The sequence below is a fragment of the Pagrus major genome, chromosome 11, assembly GCF_040436345.1.
Source record: "Pagrus major chromosome 11, Pma_NU_1.0".
Lineage (NCBI taxonomy): Eukaryota > Metazoa > Chordata > Actinopteri > Spariformes > Sparidae > Pagrus > Pagrus major.
The window spans coordinates 15,696,453-15,717,927 of NC_133225.1; the positions used below are offsets into that span (position 1 = coordinate 15,696,453).

The 21,475-nt window shown below is 40.4% G+C and overlaps 1 protein-coding gene across 1 annotated transcript in view; it reads right to left on the bottom strand.

Moving 5' to 3' along the window:
- The window catches only part of faf1 (Fas (TNFRSF6) associated factor 1), a 72,161-nt gene that overhangs the window by 47,235 nt on the left and 3,451 nt on the right, over window positions 1–21,475 (bottom strand). Inside the window, exons 3-7 of the mRNA XM_073476912.1 lie at window positions 18,864–18,910; window positions 14,587–14,852; window positions 14,373–14,464; window positions 13,366–13,457; window positions 4,213–4,318 (exon numbers count right to left, since the gene is read on the bottom strand). Coding sequence (XP_073333013.1) covers window positions 4,213–4,318; window positions 13,366–13,457; window positions 14,373–14,464; window positions 14,587–14,852; window positions 18,864–18,910 — 603 coding nt within the window. The remainder of the gene's footprint in view (window positions 1–4,212; window positions 4,319–13,365; window positions 13,458–14,372; window positions 14,465–14,586; window positions 14,853–18,863; window positions 18,911–21,475) is intronic.

Sequence of the window (21,475 nt, forward strand, 5' to 3'; positions counted from 1 at the left end):
TGAGTGGCACAGTCCATCCTTTGTCTTTCTATCGTAAATCCCACACCACACTGCTCGGCGCCTATCCTTATGAAGAGAAGCAATGGCCAGGATAGTGGGCTGGGGTCAGAGCGGGTGGCCAGTGTTATTACAGAGTGTAATATCTATGTTTGACCAGCCGGACTACAGGGATTTGACTGACCGGCTGGCCAGCCGATGAATAGGGGGGAAAAGGGAGGAAAGGAGAGGCATAAACACTAGTAATGAAGAGGCTGCAGTCAGAGGTTAAAGCAGCATCAGAGAAACAACAAACTAAACGCCCACCACAGAGAGAATGAAGGTGAGAGGTGGTGGTGGAGGAGAGTGGAGACAGACAGTGAAAGGCACCTGGCAGAGGACAACCTAATCTCACCACAGAGAGAAAACACAGCTACACACCAGGCCTGCCCACCTGAAACCACACCACCAGAATGTGAAGGCAGCCATTCACACAGGCTTTCTCTGACCATAAGAAAAGTACTGCGCTATTATGAGAATCTAATGCAACCACATCAAAGTCAAAGTAATTTAGAAATTATAGCGGCTGCCCGTAGCTTCTCCAGGTAATTGAAGTTTTTGCTGCAGCCCTCAGTTACAGAGCATTGCATGTGTCGCCCACAGCAGCCATCATACAGGGAGCAATACTGTCTAATGCTGCCCCCTGTCTGCCACCTCACTGATAAGTTAGACTGCAACAAATTAAAACACTTATATTTATTGTGACTCTCAGTAATTCATTTTTAGCAGTCAATTTTACTTATAATCAACAGTTAAAACTTTAAAGTACTTTTACCTACAATGATCGAGTATTCTTAGAATGTCTTTATACAACACCAGGCTGTATAAGACCCCAGCGGCTCATGAAAGGTATCCATCAACCTTATTTGTACATACAGACAATAAAACGTAAAGGATATGTCTTAAACAGAGCTCAACTTGAATTAAATTAAAGCCTTAATAATAAATACAGTGCTACTGATTTGTGTGTTGTTCATGTTCAGATGCGGGACGTTTGTATGAGCCACACTACACTAGTTAAACTGGCTGCAGTGCTGAGCTGCTGCGGCAATATGGCAAAATTAATGATCCAATCATTGTAAATGCCAATTGCCTGTAATCCCTGGCTGGAAGCAAATCAAAGAGAAGGAAAGGTTTCCGTTAAACAGTCACAAGCTCTCTCTCTCTCGCTCTCTTTCTTCGTCTCCCCTAGGCACCAGATGCCTTTCTTTCATTCCTTTTTCGATCCAACCTTCCTTTTCTCAGCTCTGTAGCCCTGACTGCATTTGATTCCTATATGTCTCCCAGCTGCGGAGTCGGGATGGGGCCCAGGCACAGCCCCGGGGGGCAGCGGAGGAGGGAAATCCCCAGGACAACTGGTCTGGTCACGGACACCCCGAAACCAGCAGCCATCCCTATTCTACCCTCTACGTCCCTGGCAAACATTTGCTCACCAGCTTAGCTCAGAAGCTAGCCAGCAACTTACCCCCACACTCTTGTCTGGTAATGCCAATCAGAGTCTACACAGCCCTGCGCTCTAGAGATGGAGAAGAAAGAAGGTAGAGAAGGGACACTGGGAGAGAGAGATGGAGAATGAAGGGATAGAAAGGGAGGGGCAAGGGCAGTTCCCTGAGAGCCACAAGGCAAAGCCAGAGCCTTTGGCAAAGACAAACAAGAAGATAGGACTCTATCCCTATTGATATGCACAAGCAGGGACCATCGGCTAGTCTTCAGCTAAGACAAAAGAGAGAGTGGAAAGAGAAAGGTGCTCTGTGGTGGAGTCCATATGTGTCTGTGAGTGGACACAGTATGAGCAGAAGGGGGAGTCAGGCAGGCTGAATATGGTGTTACTTCTTTGTTGCATTCTCAATTCTTCTTATGATGACAGAAAAAAACTTTGTCTTCTATTACTGTTTTTTAATTAAAAATCTCACAACCTAACTCCTTATTTTTTCCATGAGCATCACAAATTACTCTAAAGCAACTTAGCTGAGGTCATTCACAACTACTATCTGACCGTCTGTAGCTGCACCTGTACCTCTCAGCTACTAAACCTTTTGAATCATCCCCTACATAGCATTACAGTAATAAATTAGTAAGGGAAAGACGCCTGTTCCCTGGCTCAAGAGTAAATATATAAAGAGCATGGTCAACATGGGGCAAACACAGTCCAGATCTATGCAGGTTAAAGTTCTGGGCCTCATTTTCACTGCAGGGGGCCTTGAGATGCCTAAAGACAAGCATGCGTAAGGAAAAGACCGCGACATGGAGGCCTGTTTAAGCCCACATTGTCCCTTCTCCTTCCCCTATGGCCTCTTACAGCACCCCCACCAAGCCAACAGTCCTTTGCCTCCTTTCTGTGTCCATGGTTCCCCCCTCCCACGCCACAGGGACCCCTCCCCAGTGTTTGTAATCCCAGCAGAAACACTTAAGGTTCACAGTGGGTGCTCATCAAAACCATCTGCCTGAGAAGAGGGTGAGAGAGAAAGGAGAGGGATGACGGAGGGAGGAGAAAAAAGAAGGAGCGAGGGAGGAGAGGGAGAGAACCAGGGAGGCGAGCTGCCTCCTCCAGTTGAGATGTTGGTTGTACTAATCTGTTCCATTAGCACCATTACAAGCCCTGCTAGCAGCCTGATTATTATTAGTGTAATCTTGACCCGCACTGAACAGCCAGCCTTAGCTGCAGTGAGCAAGGAACTTATGAGGAACACCTTTCACTGCTACTCAAGAGTGAATTACTAGCTGGATGGAAAACATGGAGACCATAAAGAGAAAACTGAAGAACAGGAAGTCAGAGTTATGTAAAGCTACCATATGAAAGAAAAACTGGGCTGTACTGAATTTCACTTTTTTTTTTTTTACAGTCATAGCTTCAGCTTCATAGCTTCTATTTAGGTCTTCTAAACCTTCGCTCTAAATCTGAATTTGAATGAAGTGATTCATCTGATCCAATGGCGCGCCAAGTGAATGCAGATTCATAATATGATCTTTTTTTGGTAACGACTTAAGTGATTTACTATAATTGTGTTCAAGCCGAAATAGATTTTTTGATATGGTTATATAAATGTAATAATGGTGCCAGTAGACTGCCTGTTAAAGGTAAGCAATTCTGGAGAGAGACGCTTTGGGTCGGTGGCTCAGTCCACACCAAAGTCAGCATTTGATGACCTGCGAGTGAGACTCAATAACCAGCTGTTCTCCAGAATTGCAAGATATGCAATTAAAGAAAAAAGCTGTGCAGCATTCAAATGTTTATAAAGTATTTGAATGTCAATGTTCTGAACGAAACTTCATACTAGACTGATATTTCAAATATATTTAGTCCAAAAAATGACTTAACTAATTACTTCACAAACACTAACATGGCAGGTAAGATCAATAGTGGGACTTTTCTGTCCTACCTGACCAGTCTGGAGCTTATTTCTCCTCACCTGTGACTGCAGGTTATCAACTGTGAATAACAAATGAAGCCTGCTCAGGTCTCGCTTTGCATAAGGGGTTAGAGCAGGACAGTTCATGGCAGTAATATGTATGTATGTATGGGTGTGTGAGTGTGTGTGTGTGAGTGCGTGTCTGAGCTAATGGGGCCCAAACATTGACACACTCGCACACATACAAATCTACATGGGCACACAGGCACACACATATATTCTCATGCTCTTCCTTTTAATCCATTTGCAGCTGTGATAGTAATAACCGATGGACAGAGCGTTGTACTGATTTCACACTGGGTCCAGTATGAATTGCTTTAAATATTTCATAGGCTGCCAAATCTACTGTTTAGTTTCAGATGAAGAAAATGAATGGACTCTGTCTCTTTCCATCACTCCCGTATGCCTAGATCAAACAATGTTCAGTATTTAAACCGCCTCCGAGACTGCTGACAGAGAAAGAGAGGGAGATGGAGAAAGACGCAGTGAAGGGGGAGTGGGGAGAAAAAGAGGGGGTTGTACCAGACCGCAGCTGTGAGAGTAATTATGTGCTCGGAAATGTGATCATTTGTGATGAATAATGAATCGATGGCTGAGATAGACTAGCAATGTTTGGCCAATGGAATGAAAGCTGTGTTATGGGAAACTAGAATCAGGTACAATAATATTATGTATGTGAGTCTGTGGGTGAGTTACCGAGAGCCTTTTGTGTGTGTCTGGGCATATAAAAGTGACTTTCTGATGTCCTGAATGGTCTGCGTCATACCTCCTGTATGGTTCTGGTGCCGGGGAAGTTGAGATTGTAGTCCCTCTGGGCTTCGCGGTGGCTGATGATCAGCAGGAAGTTCTGGTTTATCGACTCTTGGAGAGCACTAAAAGAGGAGGGAAAGGATTCAAAAAGTAAGACATATGGATAAACACAGTAAAGGAAATTAAAAAAAAAAAATAGAAACTGATGCCGCAAAGGAACATGTAAAAGATGCAGAATAATGACTCAAGAGGAATAAAAGAAGGGGGCACAGGAAAACAAACATTATCACTAAGAGTAGCTCAGTCAAGTGAAGGGCAAGCTGAAACTTGTCAACTAGTGGTAGCCTGCTGGCCCACAGGGAGGTGGGCACCTCCTCTGGGGGTTAGTCGCCTACTTCACTGGTTGTGTCTTAACAAGCCTGGCCGAAGCTGCGCACAGCACAGCGGGCTACCACAGCTATGACCACCTGCACAGAAACAGCATGGAGCCTATCAATCTACCTTATTGCTAACAAACCTGGCAGCTATTATGAAATAAGCCCAGGAGAGCCTTAAGCATCTTCCTAACTGCAAAGCCTATAGATGGCTTAAAAGCAGGATTTTACTGTGACTCGCAATCACACAAACTATATCTGCAGGGTTTGGAAAGGTATTTGACCAACAGCAACAACTCAAAATGTAAAAAAACTTTTAAAAGGACTTTCTAGCCTTAATTCCAAATTCAATTCAGGAACCCAACATGGTTCACATACCAAGGTTAATTACTGTGACAACATTGAGAATTTTTATAATGAAAAGTAGCACGCTTTACAGAAACTCAAAGACAACAATTTTAAAAAGACAACAGAACGTAGCCTATTGAAGTTAAAATAAAAGAAAATCAATTTTTATTCTTGCATAAAATATCTAAATAAATTCAAGCACTTTCAATGACCCATGTCTATTTCCAAAAACAATCATGGCCTTGATTTTCTTCCCTCAAATTCACAAACATTCTAGGATTTCTGTGACGTGTAGGAACCCAGTAAATGTTTTGAACAATGCTGCCATAAGGAACCAGCACTGCAGCTAATATCATTCTCAGGCCAAAAAAGTGAATGATAAAAGAGCCATTATTGTGCATTACACTACCTCTTCAGCAGTTGCTGCTGGATTACTGCTGTATTTGACTACTTAAGTCCCTATCTATTTACTGAAACATGCCTGTATAGAGATTATAGCCATACCAATTACCATTCATATCAATAATAGCCTACTGTAAGCTGTGCCAGAGACCAGAAGATGAATCTATGATTGATGACTGTATATGTACTGAATGTAATGCTCCTAAACTATGCTAGTATTTCTAACTGCATTGGTTATAACAGGGTGAAACATTCTTCTATTGCAATTGAAATTCATAGTATTACAACATGGATGTAAAATGACAAGAGCAATGAGAAACTCTGATAATTAAACAAAATATATATATATACTAGAATAGAAACTCAGGTGTATAGTAAACCGATAAAGCCGATGTGATATGCCTCTATATTTCACAATTCAAATCATCTAAATTTTAAAAAATCCTCAAAGACGGACAGATACAAGCTATTTACAATTAACAATTGCTCTGAGATGTTCACACTCTCACAGTGGATGTCATGTACTGATTATAAGCGAGCGGAGACCTGGCAGTGCAGACGGGGCCTGTCCGAGAGGCCTTGAAGGGTCAGACTTTTCTGGACTGGCACCATATAGTAAAGGCTTACGGCTGTGACAGAGACGCTGTGTACGGTGCAAACGCAGACACTTTGTGTGCTTCACGTAGTGAGGAGGAGGTGGGGGAATCAACTTTTGGAAGCTTCATTTACAATAAGCTGCGAGGTTAAGTAGCGTTTTGAGCAAACGCTGGGTCTGTGAGGCTGAATATCAATGGGAGGCTTAAGGGCCGAAGCAGGCACTTAATCAGGGCTCAGAACCCAAGGAGAGGAGGAAGAGTTGAGAGAAAGAGAGGGATGGGGGAATTAATATGTAGCGCACACATTAATTATGCAATCACACCCTTAATCTGCGCAGATCTGGACGAGCTTATGTTAACAGAAGCTCAAATTTACTGTAATGACAGCATATTTACATTGACTAAAACTACGAAATCAATATGTAAATGTAATGTTTGTTGTAGCTAACTGGGGAAGATTGGAAATGTGTGGAGTGGGAAGGATGGATGCATACGTAATAGGGCTGAGCAGAAGGATGAGAGAGAGAGAGATGTGTGTGTGAGAGATTGAGTGAGTGAGAAAGAGCGAGAGAAAGAGAGACAGAGAGAGAGAGAGAAAGAGGAGAAGAGGAGAAATGGAAGGGGTAGGGACACATAAATAAGGATCTAGCTAATATCATGATTATGTTTGGACACAGTCCCGAGCTTCTGCTGGCAGGCAGCTAGACTCCTAAATAGACAGAGATAGAGGGTAAACTGAGTGGAAGTGTTACTCTGTCCTTCCAAGCAAAGAAGGAACATCTTATCAGTCATTTATGGCAGGCCGACGAGCCATTTGGTGAGTGTGTGGGTGGAGTTCTGTTCAAGATTTACTTTGAAAAATCAGATCACTCATTGTGCTGCACAGTACAAATATAGCAACTCAAAATATCATTCAGAGGGAGAAAAAAACTGCTATTCATAATGAGTAATTTCCTTGTCATTTCCCATCTGTCTGAAGAGGCCTGCTGGTTCATATATAAACAAAACACCCATGTTTCAAGTCTAATATCCCTTTGGCTTTCACCACTGACATTTTCAAAGCAGCTGTCTCCTCACAGAAGCAGGCCCCTCAAGCAGAGCGGGGTTGAAATGTGGATGTCCCACTGTTTGCTTCTACCTTCAGAGGTCTCTTTCTCACTCAACACACACACACTCGTGACATCCAGGTCGGCCTGCAACATCTCTGGAGGTACTTGACATGGCATAAGGGTGCCGGGAGGAAAATGTCATTTAACTTTATGGACAGAGAAAATGGAGCGTTTTGCAGGGGAGGAGAGCAGGCTAAACAGATTGGTTTCATTCTGAGGTAAGCCCATCGCCTAAGCTGTGAGTCCCTGCGGCACAGAGCAGACTCTAGACCTTATTAAACTAGCACTGCCAGACACACACACGCACACACAATGTGGCATGTGCCTGCAAAACACAAATACCCATACACACACACACATTCATAACCATCATGCGTGTGTTTCAACTGCTTAGAGACACACAAACACGTAATAATGCGCTGACCAGGATAGTACATGCCGACTGACCATTTTGCCTCCAACACGTACAGAGGAGGTCATGAAGTACACACAAGGTCTTCTTACCTCCTCCACAATTTGCATCCACAACAAAGCAGAAGGATGCGAAACCGTTGGGGCTCTGCTCTGTTTTGGTCTGCCATCTTGTCGCAAAGTTAATCAGCATGCTAACTGTTAGATACTTCCAATAAGAGCTGCTTTAGCTAACTGGCTAGCTATCTACCTAAAGCAAGCCGTGAATCTGCTGCTGGATAGCTGACACAGAAAGGGAGAAAGGTGGGAGGAGGGGGGGCAGGAATCCGCAGTAAAAAAAAAACACACAAAACCTAATGAATCATTTTTTGCAATTTCAAATTTCTCCAAGGGTTCAAATTAAAATAACCTTTCCTTGGCAAATACGCTTCCTGAGAGCAGAGCGGAGAATCGACGAGGAAGGAAACAGGCTCCATTGAAATATTCATCAGGCCTTCATCATTTATGCAAGAGATTAGCTCCTCCTCAACACCCTCTTGTATTCACAGGCAGTCATCAACATGGCCACAGAGAAAAACCTTCTTCAGACCGGGTTTAACACTGCAGTACTCACTGCACGTCACATCACTAACTAAATAACTACCTGAGATGGATTGGTGCTCAAAGGAAAATCTCCCAAAGCCTCAAGATTTATTTCTAATCAAACAAGACAACTAAGAGGAGTTTACTCAGCAGGATCGTAATGACAGTGCTGCACTATTTAATCAGTCCGATTGGTTTAGGTGTGTGTGCTGCATGAGCCAAGCTCTACAAAGTAATTGCCAGGGATATTACCATTTATGGGACATTTGCATTTTTTACTCAGCAACAATTTGAAGCAAATAAACATTGTGAAATTAAATTTGGGTGGATAACTGTCTTTTCAGACTACAAATACAAACAAGTATAGCTTAGGTGACGGTGGCAGTTTCATTGACCTTACTGAAAACACATAACTAAAGATAACCATTTTAACTGAGAGTTTTCGTCAAGTTCTGGGACAATAGAAGTGATTCAATGGCCACTGATACTGAGAGGAATAAGAGTGGATACATGTTTTCAAATGCTTTGTGATATTTATCCTGGTTCCAAAACATAACACAGAATTACATACATCTGCATTACACTACTAAACCACGGTAGGCAAATGTGGTTCTTTATAACCTGTGCACTAGGAAGAAGTACGTGCACAATTAATTAGAAACTGTCATATAGCAACTATATATCTCTGTGAGTCATAGTCATGATATTTCTGTATCTTCGAGTTTCTTCTATAAAACTTGACTAAGAATGACCAATATTGGAAATGCACAAATCCAAACAAGCAAAACAAACCTGGTATAACGTTTATTTGACAAGTGCAATTACTTTGTTAAAAAAAAAAAACAGCTCTTTATAGCTCCTCATAATGAAGCTTTCTGAAAGTGAGTGAATTTCTCAGGGAGGCTGGCTGTAATTTGGTCTGTCTTGTGCCACCCTCCTGAAAATTAAATGACTTCCCAGACATAATTATGGAAACCTGTGTGACAATTAAATGTTCTTCTTCTTTGGTGTCACTATTTTCAAAAACAGCAGCTGTGAAAGCAAAAATAGACCGCTCAAAGGGGCTCTATGTAATATGTGTAGTAATTTACATGTATTAATCACTTTTTTATGGGCCATATGTGAACGGATTGCAAGGTGACGTGAAAAAATTAGACCTCTGTTTCTCCCGGTTGCTGGACTGTGGATTTCTTTGTGAAGGACTAATGTCAGGTCCAAAGGATGTGACTTTATGCACATTCACAGTCTCAGTGCTTCTCTCCGCTCTGCTAACAGAAAGCAACAGTAGCTAACGTTAGTTTAGAAATGGAGTCCGCCAACATCAACTAATGACCAGCTTCCAGCACAACAAAGAAGTTCTACAGGGCCCCTTTAAAATGAAATATGTTACGTATTCTATTTATTTATTTATTTAGAGTTTTTGATTCATCTTTGTTAATAAGGTGATGATAATCACCTACTGTGGGGTCAAGTGAGGAGGCAGGTTTAATTGGATGAGGCATTAAACTTGAAGGAAGGCTGAGTAAAACAGGGACAAAGGTACAGTCGCTGACCTCATGTTAGCCTTTGCGGTGCTGCAGTGTGTTTTCATTAAAGTGAAAACACATTTTATACCATGGATAGAGAAGTATCTACAGCTATTTTATAAATTGGACTGATCCAGTTTAATCTGTTTAATTGTTATGGGCACTACAGCTATGTCTTCAATTGTATAGTAAAGTACTTTTTTGTTTTTTTGCAGTTTTTCATATATTAGGAGCAGTTCCACCAAAACAACAGAAAAGCAATTATTGATTTTGTTTCTTAAATTAATAATGAGACTATAGAAACAATGTTTGTAATAGACTCCACTTAGAGCAATAGTGAGAGAGGGAAAACTTAAAATAGGCTACTGTAATTATAATATGTTAAAGTACAACAAAGTAATTGTTTTGAAGAGACACACATCTGTGATTAATAATTAGAGCTAAGACTATTTCTGATAGTGTGGTACCAGATCAGATAAGTTAATTTTATCAAGACACATTAGTACTTTGATATGATATGGTGGTGAAAATGCGTGCTTCCATTCCTACAAACATCAGGTTAAGGCCTTTACTGGCACTGAGCTCTGTCTACTGCAACAATCTACACAAACTGCACACAAATTGCACGAACTATGGATTTACAGTGTGACCACACTAATTTTACTGCAAACTAACAGCTTGTCTGGTCCCGCTACAGGGGACTGCTCCCCCCACTACTCTGTGATCTGTCACCTATCCTCTCCCAGTATGACAACAGGGTCACCACGCGCACACACACACGCACACACACACATTTAAACACAAATGCATGTGCATACACACAGGAGACCACCCACTCAATTCAGCCCCATATGTCCTCCACCAAAATAGCTGACACAGAATAATGAGCTCCTGACACCCAAAATGATATCGATAACACTTGGAGAAATGGCAACGGTGCTGCTAAAAAGACACAGCAGTTGGTGGGGGAGTGAGAAGACGAGGAGAGGCAGAGACGAGAGCGAGGGAGGGAAGACTGGGGAGATGAGGGCCATTAGCTGCCAACACAATATAGCTACCACTTAGCCTAACTAGCAGGCAATGCGGCAAACTGCCAAATGACTTCTTTTACAAGTGTTCTGGTGACATGTGGATGCTTGCTTGGCTGCTAACATGAGGAAGTGTGGGGAGAGTTACAGTACAATTTTAATTTTGAATCCACTGTCAACAAACAAACTCGGGCCGTTATGTGAGAGGCTATAAACAACTCTGGCCAACACAGGCATCATTTTGATAACAAGGCCAATTTCATTAAATGTTAACAATTCAGAGAGATACAGTAAAACTGTTGTACAAAACAGTGTCCCAGGGTGTCCTCGCGCCCTTTCACAACTCTCCGAATCAGGAGTAGAATTTAAAAATGTTTTAATTCAGCATTTAAATTGACAGCTGTCTTTTTAAGAAACAACATATTAAAAACAACATGCTACAAGTATAGAAAGGGGACCCCAGAGATGCTTGAAAACACTGATTCCCAACCAGGGGTACGTATACTTCTGCTGTTGCCAGGGGGGTAACATGGAGAGCTTGTAGAGTAGCCCAATTAACTTAAAAACATTAATGATTGGACAAAAAATACATCCACATATTGAGTCACCTATGACAAATAAATTAGGTGTTATTACAATTAAGAGTGCATGAAAACTAGCTAGCTAGCAAGCAGAGGAGATGAAATAGTGTTGAAACAGTTAGCTAGAGAACTGGAGCATCCAGCTTTTGCCATTCTACGCGGTTGTAGTACAAATGAAAACAGACCGCACTAACACTGACAGTCAAATTATGTAAAAAAATATATATATTAACACTGAATTGTATATCCATTTATAAATTATTAATACTTAGATAATAATGGGGATGCAAAATATGGATTTTTTTTCAGCTGATACCGATAACGACTCTCACAGTCGCTCTGATAAGATAACCAACAATTTCACACTTTTGGATTTTAAAAATGAGTTCACAACCAGTACTTTATGCACACCTGAGGGTCTGAAAGATTAAGCTGTAGGCAGCACATGGATGGCTTAATATTCCATAGCTTGAATAAGAGTTGTTGTTTTTAAATAAAAACTTTTTCCTACAGCATGGATGTGTACACATGCTGTGCTTGTTCTTCTTGACCTTCTCTGTGTGAATTGGCATATTGCAACCAAAATTGTAATGTTGCATACCGCTACCTATTGTATCAGAGTGTGTAGATGCTGTGGTTGTTAAGCCCATGAAAGCAATTTGACTTTGTATTAACATCTGAAGTTATCCACGATAGTTGCACTGATACCGATAAATAGCCCATAATAAAAATATTCCAATATTGTGCACCTCTATTAAATAACATTCAGCTAAATTTATTCAAATTAACACATTTGGAACTTAAATAGTTGTGTTGATTAAAGAGTACTTGAACTCATCAGACTGGGATGTTGGGGTACCTCTTTCAAAAATAGTTTGGGAAGCCCTCTTTAAAAGAATTCCCTCTGATGTTTAAATGTTAAGGGTTGATGATGATGGTAATTACTTGTTTGGGAAAATAGCAATAACAACATCCCTCAAAAAAATCATTCATTTCACAATATTGCACGTACATAAGTCAACTGTTCAACATTTGCTTTTGAATGAAAAACAAGGTTTAATTTCCTGTTAATTTGATTTTATGGTGCTCCTAGACACTGTGATATGTAGTCCTCACTCAGATCTTTAGTCCATCACTCTGACTAATGAACACAGTGAGGCTGATTAATGATGAGTAACACAGGCTTCTAAAAATACGAGCCATCCTTTTAATAATCACAGGAACAACAGTGCATGTCCTCACCTCCCTCACTTGGCCTAGAATTGTCTGCCATCCACACATACAACACAGGGACAACGGCATCAAGCAAACACGCATGCAAACGCAAGGCAAATTCAATCAAAAACATGTCCACACACACACAATAGCTTACACATAGACATGAATGTACCCTCTCATATATCCATTTATACCAGTCCTCTTACGCCCGAATTAAAAATAAAAAGGGTCTTGGTCACTCTTTACTACACAGGTGAAATGAAGGGAGAAATATGACTTCTTTGGACAATGTTTACCTGACGCTGATGAAAGGACAATCACACATTGAGCTGCCACCGGTGATTGTATTACTGCTTTGACTTCACATCTGAGCAGCCTGACATTTCAAAAGCAAAGGTTGCTAATACTGCCACGGATCCACTGAAATGAACAGAACACGCTCTGGATGGAGAACACTGGCTTAATGAAGCTTTCTGAACAAATCTCCATTGTCCCTGGGTACTGTCACGATTGTGATAGACTGGTGTGTTTTTAAAAAAAAAAATCGAAAAAGGAATAAATGATAGATATGGAGTGTAGATATCAGATATACACAGTCTTTGACGAGCAAGATGCAAAACAGCGTTCAGCAAGCAACAATGTCAGGCTTAAAACAAAGGCGGGAGAGAAAATTATTATTTACACAACATACAGAGATTGCGGTGATGGATGTTCCGCTCAAAATGTCACAATGGACGTGAGAAAATGAATGTGCACTGGCAGGTCAAATGTCTCTTAATATACCAATGAAAATGGTATTTGCTGCTGGATTCTGGAGCATCTTCTCCATAACTGGACATACACCGCCACCTGGTGTTTGCTATTAGATACTACACTCATACCACATAATATTTTATAGTGCATGTGTACCAGGATGGGAAGTAGAAGGGTGGATTTATTGTGAGATTACATACAGAAAGAAGAGGGAGTGTGTGCTGAATGCAGGGCTGAATACCTGTTTTTGCTGGTGCTGGCAGTAGGGGCGATGTCTGGGGTCAGGACATACAGGCTGTTGTTTTTGGGCAGGTGTAAACTTCTGAGCACCGTCTGGTTTAACACACACAAACGGGAGGTAAGAGAATAAACAAGGACTGAATTTGAATTTTAACAATCATTTTCACTGTCAATTATTGCCTTGATTAATTGATTAGTTGTTTGGTTATAAAATGTCAGAACATGGCGAAAAATGGCAATCATTGTTCCCCAAAATGCCAAATGAAGTCCTCAAATATCTTGTTTTGTCCACAACCCAAAGATATTCTGTTTACTGTCATAGAGGAGTAAACAAACCAGAAAATATAAGTTGTAATCTGAGAATTTAAAATGTTTTTCTTAAAAAATGACATAAACCGATAAATCGGTCATCAAAATAGTTGCCAGGAATTTACAGATTAATCTTTGCGAAAAAGAAATATTGTGATTCAGTTTGAAAGTTTTTTTTTGTTTTTATCTGTGTAAACAGGTGAAATAAAAGTTTTGCCAGGATCAAGCACTCTTAACACAAGGCCTGACAGTAATGCTAAATAGCTTGCTAATAGCTAGCTTGAAATCTAAAACTTGAAAGACATCAATTCTTGGACAAAGCATTTCCTATTTATAACATGGGGTTATGGTGTACTTCAGCCTCTTGTGGCCAAAAGGAGTATTACAAAAACAATAAGATTGAAAGATTACAAACAAAATGTAAAAATAAATAAATAAAATAAATCACCTAACCATACACAGGCAGAACATTAATACACACTGAACAATGTAAATGTTAGGATACATGCAGCTAAAATTTTACGTTTAAAATGATCACATTCAGGTTAAGACACAGAGCAGACAGTCAAACTGAAGTAAAAACACAAGAGAAACAGAATATAAAATACTACAATTTTAGTTTTTTTTCTTTTCTTGGTGCTCCATTCTGTTTTTACACGTACATGTTTGTAACATTTATTTCAAGGTCTATCAACTCACACTGTCAGACACATCTCCACTCTTCCATCCCTTCAGCTGCATTTTGGACACTGGAACAGCAAGTTCTGTCTCAAGGATTTGTTTGATTTCTCCTGTAAATTAGATTTATACAGATCAATGCATATGAAATTCTTACATTCTGCACAAAAAGATATTGTGATATGTTGAGCATTATATGTATCATTGTATGTATATCAGTGTGTGTGGTGCTCACCGACTGTGCTGCCTTCCTCCACTACCAGCTCTACAATACGCTGTCGGTACTCCACCCTGAAGTCGAGCATGCGGGGCTGACGTTCTACAATGTGTCGGGAGGAGGAGATGCTGGGGCAAAATGCCGAAGTCGAGGATGACGGAGGAGAGGAGGACGAAGAGGAAGAGGAGGTGGGGGGAACTGCACCTCCTGCTGCTGCATCGGCTGCTTCTGATTGGCTTGGAGGTCCGTACATGCTGGACTGGCTCGCCTCGCTGGAAAAGTTACTGTACAGAGGTGACAAGGTTACTGATGGTGTGGGAGATTGATCGCTCAGTCTTCATATAGAATCTTAAAAATCTTAGGGTGTAACAGGTGCTATAAGAAAAAAATATCTGTAAATAGAGGTTACTGCAAGACAGAAAAATACACCAACAACAACAACAAATGGCTTATTGTCCTACATGCTTTTCTCTTTGCTGCTTGCTCAGTGTGTGACCCATGTTTCACACAACACAGTAAATAATGTCTTTTTTCTCCAGCTCATGAACAGAGTGTCCTCTTTGTTACTTGAAGTGTAAGCAGCAACTGTCTTGCAGGAACAGAGTGCCAGACTTAAGGCTTTCTAACAAAAGCTGTATTTTATTTGGCCCGCCACATTAAAGAGGCCACTGTCCTGAGGCGTAGGTTTAGCGGTCAACAGCCGCAAAACCTCCACAAACAGGCTGGACCAATAGGGTGGGAGATTAACCCAACAGAATGGTATCACGTTGCAACTGTCTCCTTCACCCACCACTTCAGTTACAAAACAAACCTAGTAACAAAACAGTTATTTAAAGATTCAAACGATTCCTAAAAATCATAATTGGACCAGTAGAATAGTTACTGTGACTACGGAAAATATAAGCTTATATTTACCAACTACATACTAGAGGCTGACCGATAGTGGATTTTAAAGGCCGATATAATAACGATAGTTGGGAGAAGGAAAAAGCAGATAGCCAATTAATCGGCCGATATTAAAAACTCAGGCTTTGTAACGTTAGTAAGATAGAGTAACTTCAGAGATGTGCAGGACACAGTCTTTAATTTGAGTTGAAAAGCTAGCAGTAGCTGTCTGTTTGATATCAAGACACAAGATCTGGACACTGTGATTTAGTAGATTACATCGTTCGAATCTGTTCTATTTACAATGGATGACGCGCTGTTCTGTGGCTGAACTGGCCAGGATTACTTCTGTTGCGCGTCCTGTTACATTGTTAAATGCCACTCTTACAAACCGTAAATGTTTGTGCATATTCCCGGGGTAAGGAGGATCCTAAAGTGTGCGCATAGTTACGTGACTGGATTATTTGAAAGCGAGAACGCCACATTGGTAAGTACAATATTAAGTAACGTAACGTTAACAGAATGGTTTCTGTTCCTGGCTGCCTTCAGTGCCCTGTCCCTATCGTGGACAAGGTGATGGTGTATATATTTGAGACTAGATCATTTGTGGGGAGAACAAACTGAAAACGGGTCAGATGAGAGGGGTCTGGCTATGCAAGACTAGATATGACTTGAATGCCACACTTGTCAGCCTCCGGTAAAATCAGCTGTTCCAATGTTTAACGTTACGACGTGACTGCAAAGATTTAATGTTAGTCTCTCTTAGTCTACATTGAAAAACATGACATTAATTAAAGTCTGTCACGCATGTATGGCTGCTGCATATCTAACATTAACATACAGCAGTGAACTGCGTGTCAATTTGTTTATATTAGATTAAGAGGGAGAGGGAGATTAAGAGCATTTAGATATTTTCAGTGGAAGTGGCCCTTGAATGATGATGTTGACTCATCGAACCTCCTTGCAAAATGGTGACATATTCCCCCGCGTGGTAGGCGAAGACTGCGCAGCCATCTGCAACTATTGGAGCCAGTTCAGCCGATAACACTAGTTTAATATTTTAGTCAATAAAAGGTCCTATCTGCAACACCGATTAATCGGTCAACCTCTACTACATACTGAGATAATTTCACAAAAAATTGACTGTTTCCCAAGAGGTTCGTCACACAAACATTAACTTATTTTAAACTCTGCATACAAGTTAATGGATGTGAAAAGACAAAAACAATCCCACTTAAGTAAGTCATGCCATGAGCAGTGATGTTGATAGATTTTCCATTTAGTGAGTCTCTGGGACCCACAAGTGGTTGGTAAACAAGTTTCAGCTGTACCAAGAGAAATGCAGGAGTAACATGGCAGGCTGTAAACTTCACAAATTAGGGGCATCAAATCTTAATTTCACCAAATGGCTAGAGCTGGCCCTGGACTCTTGTCAGCAGCCCGACAGGAGAGACACTTCATGGTGCACCAGGATTTTAGAAATGAACGGTGACCAGAATGCACACTTTTTTTGCGAAAATCTGTTGTTTGTTTGTTGTTGTTGTTTTCACATCACAGATGACAAAGAAAGGTGTTAAAACGAAGTCTGAGGCTACAACTAAAACATACTCATGTAGGCTGACATAGGAGTTTAGAGTGGTGCTGAACTAAAAATCACCCCCAGATTTTAATGTGTCAGAGCACAGGACGCATACCTAGCAACATCACTGCATGAGTACAAGTGCATCTAAAGATGTGGAACATTTAATGGACATGGTAGTATTTGTGTAGGGCTATTGAGATAACATTCAGCATTAAATTTAAGTGCTACCAACATGAAACAGACTGACATCTACTATCATCTCAGAAATGTATTGTGGCTAGAGGATATACAAATGAGACAGATGAAGTAGCATAGACTTTACTCCAAAAACCAAAGGATAAACACGAGAGATCTTGCCAAGAGGATTCTTACAATTCTTGAAAGCATCTGAGGGAAAAAAAATACTAGTTTATAGCGGGAGCACTCAGAACAAGTGCTTCCACCTAAACTTGGCACACCAGCACCAGAGGTCGTTAAATTGTCCGTTGTTGCTGTTTGGGTGTAGTTCCTCGCTGCCTTACATTTAGATGGCACTGTTCTCATGTGCAGTCCAAAAGGTGTCCCAAAGCAGACGGGACTGCTGAGCCCCTCACCCACAGACAAACTGTCTGATCAGTGACAGAGTGCAAGAGAAGAATCAGCATTTTTATCATGTCTGAGGACAAAAAATGTACACACTGATGACCTGGTGAGCTGTGGATAATGATCAACAAAGCAAGCTTTTTATAATTCCCAGCCTGCTTACTAAAGAGGACACAAGGGAGATGCATTTTAGACAGAAGCGTTGGCGTAGCCTCCAACTGGCTCTGGCTCAGGTCACGTCACCAGAGTCTGTTTACTGGGCAACGCCAGCCTACTCATACCAGTGCCAGCCACTTAGTAAATGTGTTGGCTGCTGGTCACGCTGCCTGCCAGCCTCCATTCATAGCAATGTGTGCCCTTGAGAAAGACCGGCAATATTCTCATGGCCCAAGGGCCTGAACCACACTGAAGTACATGCATGCATGCGCACACATGCACACAAGTGTGTACACAAAATACAACGGTTAAACAGAACATCTCCCGTTTGAGAGGGTTCAGATCAGCTCAGTGCATTCATGAGTGTAAACTAACCGTTGAAGGAAAGTGAAGGGCTCAAAGCCTCTTAAAGAAAACCTTTTCTATTCAGAAACTGTGTACAACTCCACTCTTGGCAGAAAGTTTCCTTGCAGTTGCAGTGTCTTTTATATTATTCCTCCATTAAAAAACAAAATAGAAACCATAGCAGGAGCAGTGATCTCCAACTCAGAAGAATTTATGTTAGCATTATTTGCTGGATATGTATATGGAAATGTATCCACTAAACAGTCCAAATGTTAACTGCACTATTCAATCAGAGTACAAACTATACCAACAATAATTATGATAAAAGCCAAGTTCATGGAAAAATTTAGGATAGACACTGAACCTGTAAGTTCACATTGCCTGGTCAACATTGAATTGAGGAGTTCAATCAGGCTTTCTGTCCGGCATTGTTTTAAAGTTGCTTCATGTACAACACTGGAGATATATACTCGTGTTATAGGCACACATTCCTCAGTGACGTATATCCCTACTTCCATATTTCCTATTTTTCTTTATATAGTATAGAGATATTACTCCCATATTACTACTCATATTTCCTTGGCTTTGTGAACATGATCATTCTAGTGTGGCAGCAGAAAGAACAACAGTGTGTCGAAAAGTCATACATGATATGATGATCTCAGGGAGCATTTGTTTAGTGCTGTAAAGTCAACCAATTAATTTTCTTTCATTTACATTAAATGTGTGGCAGCATGGTTATTACCTTTGTAAGATTCCATTCTCCTGTGGTATGACTCCATTTATGGCTGCCTGTAATGAAAGCAGAAATACATTATACAACACAATAAGACAATAAGACCATTTTCTTGTTTTAGTTACTATATTGTATTGTTGCTAATGAGAATAGATAGACTGTTCTGGGATTCATAAAGTTCAAACTATCCAAACTAAAAAAAATACACATTAGGAATCTACACCATGACAAAACATTGAATAATAGCCGAAACATTAAAGGGCATGTTTGAACGAGACTAGCAGATACTGTAGCATATATGTAAAGTTAATTTGACAGTGACTAAGAGATGGGCAGTCCATTTCCAAACTTTTAATACATTTTGTCAGGAAAATCTTTCATATATTCAAAGACAATTATTTCTAACACCCCATGACAAGACCAGGAGCACTATATGCTCTAAAACTGCTACACACTTTGTCAAAAAGAATAGTGTTTTATTTTCAAACAATCATAAAAAAAAAAAAAATCTATAGTCGATAAATTATCATTTCAAACGTTAATTCAGTTAAATCAATACCGTAACACCACCATGTCATAACAAAATTCTGAGAATATCCCTTTTCACAAAGAATTTACTTTTTCTTTTTATCTTTTCTAATATAAAGGAACCTACAACAAGGCTGCCTGCTAAGGTGACTGGTTGAACCAACAAGTCAGTCCACATGTAACCAGCTACCAGTTATATTTTAGTCGATTCTGTAACATCATGTTTGTTTGCTGGCAGAATCAAAGTGCGACAGAGAAGGATGAAATATTCAAATAGGGTGGCTGATGAGAACAAAGAGAGCTGAGAGGACAAACACGACAGTAACCACTGTCAGCTTTGCAGGGAGCTTTTGTCTGAATGCACAATTGATTGGATTTCTCTCGAACACTCACTATTCTTCACTGCAAAACAAGCAAAGTTAAGTTAGCTGTTATGAGCTGGTATAACCATGTCCCCTACTCTTGTTGTACTGAATGAAGGAGATGTATGACAGAAAACATTAAAGGAGCCCTGTAGGTTTTTCTTGTTAACAAACAAAAGTTGTTTATATGAAGTGTTTCTCACTAAAATGCATTCTTTACATTCTTGAGGTCTAACATCATGTAGACTGCATTTCCTGCCTCATAAAACATTTGCATAGTTGATTTGTAAGCATTCTAAATCCTGCTTTGTTTACATCCATGTTTACATGTTAACAGTCTTTTTCTATCCCTGCCTCTGTTGACGTGTTGCTGTATATCTTGGTGCATTATTGCCACCTGTTGATTTGTGTGAAACCGTAATCAAACAAACAAACAAACACGAGATCAACAGAATGGGGTGTTGCTCATAAAAGCTCTATAGTGCAACTTAAGGTCAAAAACTCCACAGAGCACCATTTAGCTTCAATTAAATTCATGACATGGACACCACAATCCTCTCAGTTACTCTTAACACCTTACGGCTGACCTCTAATGTAGCATCTAATAATCATCTATGGTCATCTTATGTAAAGCACTAATGGTTGCATGATCAGTTTAGCAGGAAGCCATTCTTTGTTGGTAAAGTGCCACAAACTGTGGTGGCCGTTATCATGACTAAACACACACCACAGCATTGCTAATCAGGAGTATTAGGTAACTGAAGACTCCACTTTTCAAGTTAGCTGTGCCTAGCCTTTTGCTTTTTGTGTATTTTGAGGTAAGAATATCATTGTTTTATCATAGTCTGTGGTCCTTTGATTCTATCCTATGGATTATCAATGTGTAATGCTGTGAGTAAAAAGAAAGGAAGCAAAAGAAAAGAGTGTCAAAAAGTCTGAGGCCACTAGTCAAAATACTTCTGTTTTGCATTTGTTTTGAATCTAATACCATTGTTTCATTACAAATGAGTGGAAATTGGAATCTTTTGAGATTTTTTAAATATTTTATATGTACCCCCTTTTGCTTTAATTACAGCATACATGTTTGTGCAAAACCTGATTTGTTTGTGCAGATCCCAAACACACCTCAAAGCTTTGCAAGAACTACTTGAAAACCAAAGAAAAGAAGACCAAGGAGTCCTGACCGTCACTGACTACACTTCACAGTCACCTCAACACCACTGAACATTTATGGGGGTGCATGAAGATTGAGAAAGCCAACCATTCTGTGACATCACACAAAGCTTTGTGGAACACTGGGATAATGTGAGTCAGCAGGTTTTACACAAACTTGTGGAGTTCATGCCAGCTCGAGTGCATGCCATCATTAAAGCAAAAGAGGGACAAATAAATACCAAGATATTCTGAAATTCATGGACATTTTTCAAAGACTCAATTTTTCACATGCCTTTGAAATGTTGGTCATTTACTAATTAAACTGATCACCAGATGAGGTGCATCTGGATCTGGGTGAATTAAACAAATTCTTGCTCTGCTAAACAACATCCTGGGGGAAACACTGCTTTCTAACCACTGCACTCCTCAGCCAAACACAGTGTACCCACACACAGATTTGTTGTCATCGATGTTTACAAAAACTACCAGCTACTGCAGAGGAAGTGCAAGTCATCAAATTTACAGGTGCAGTGAGCCCAGGCCCCACTGTCTTTCCTGCCACTACTTGGACTGCTG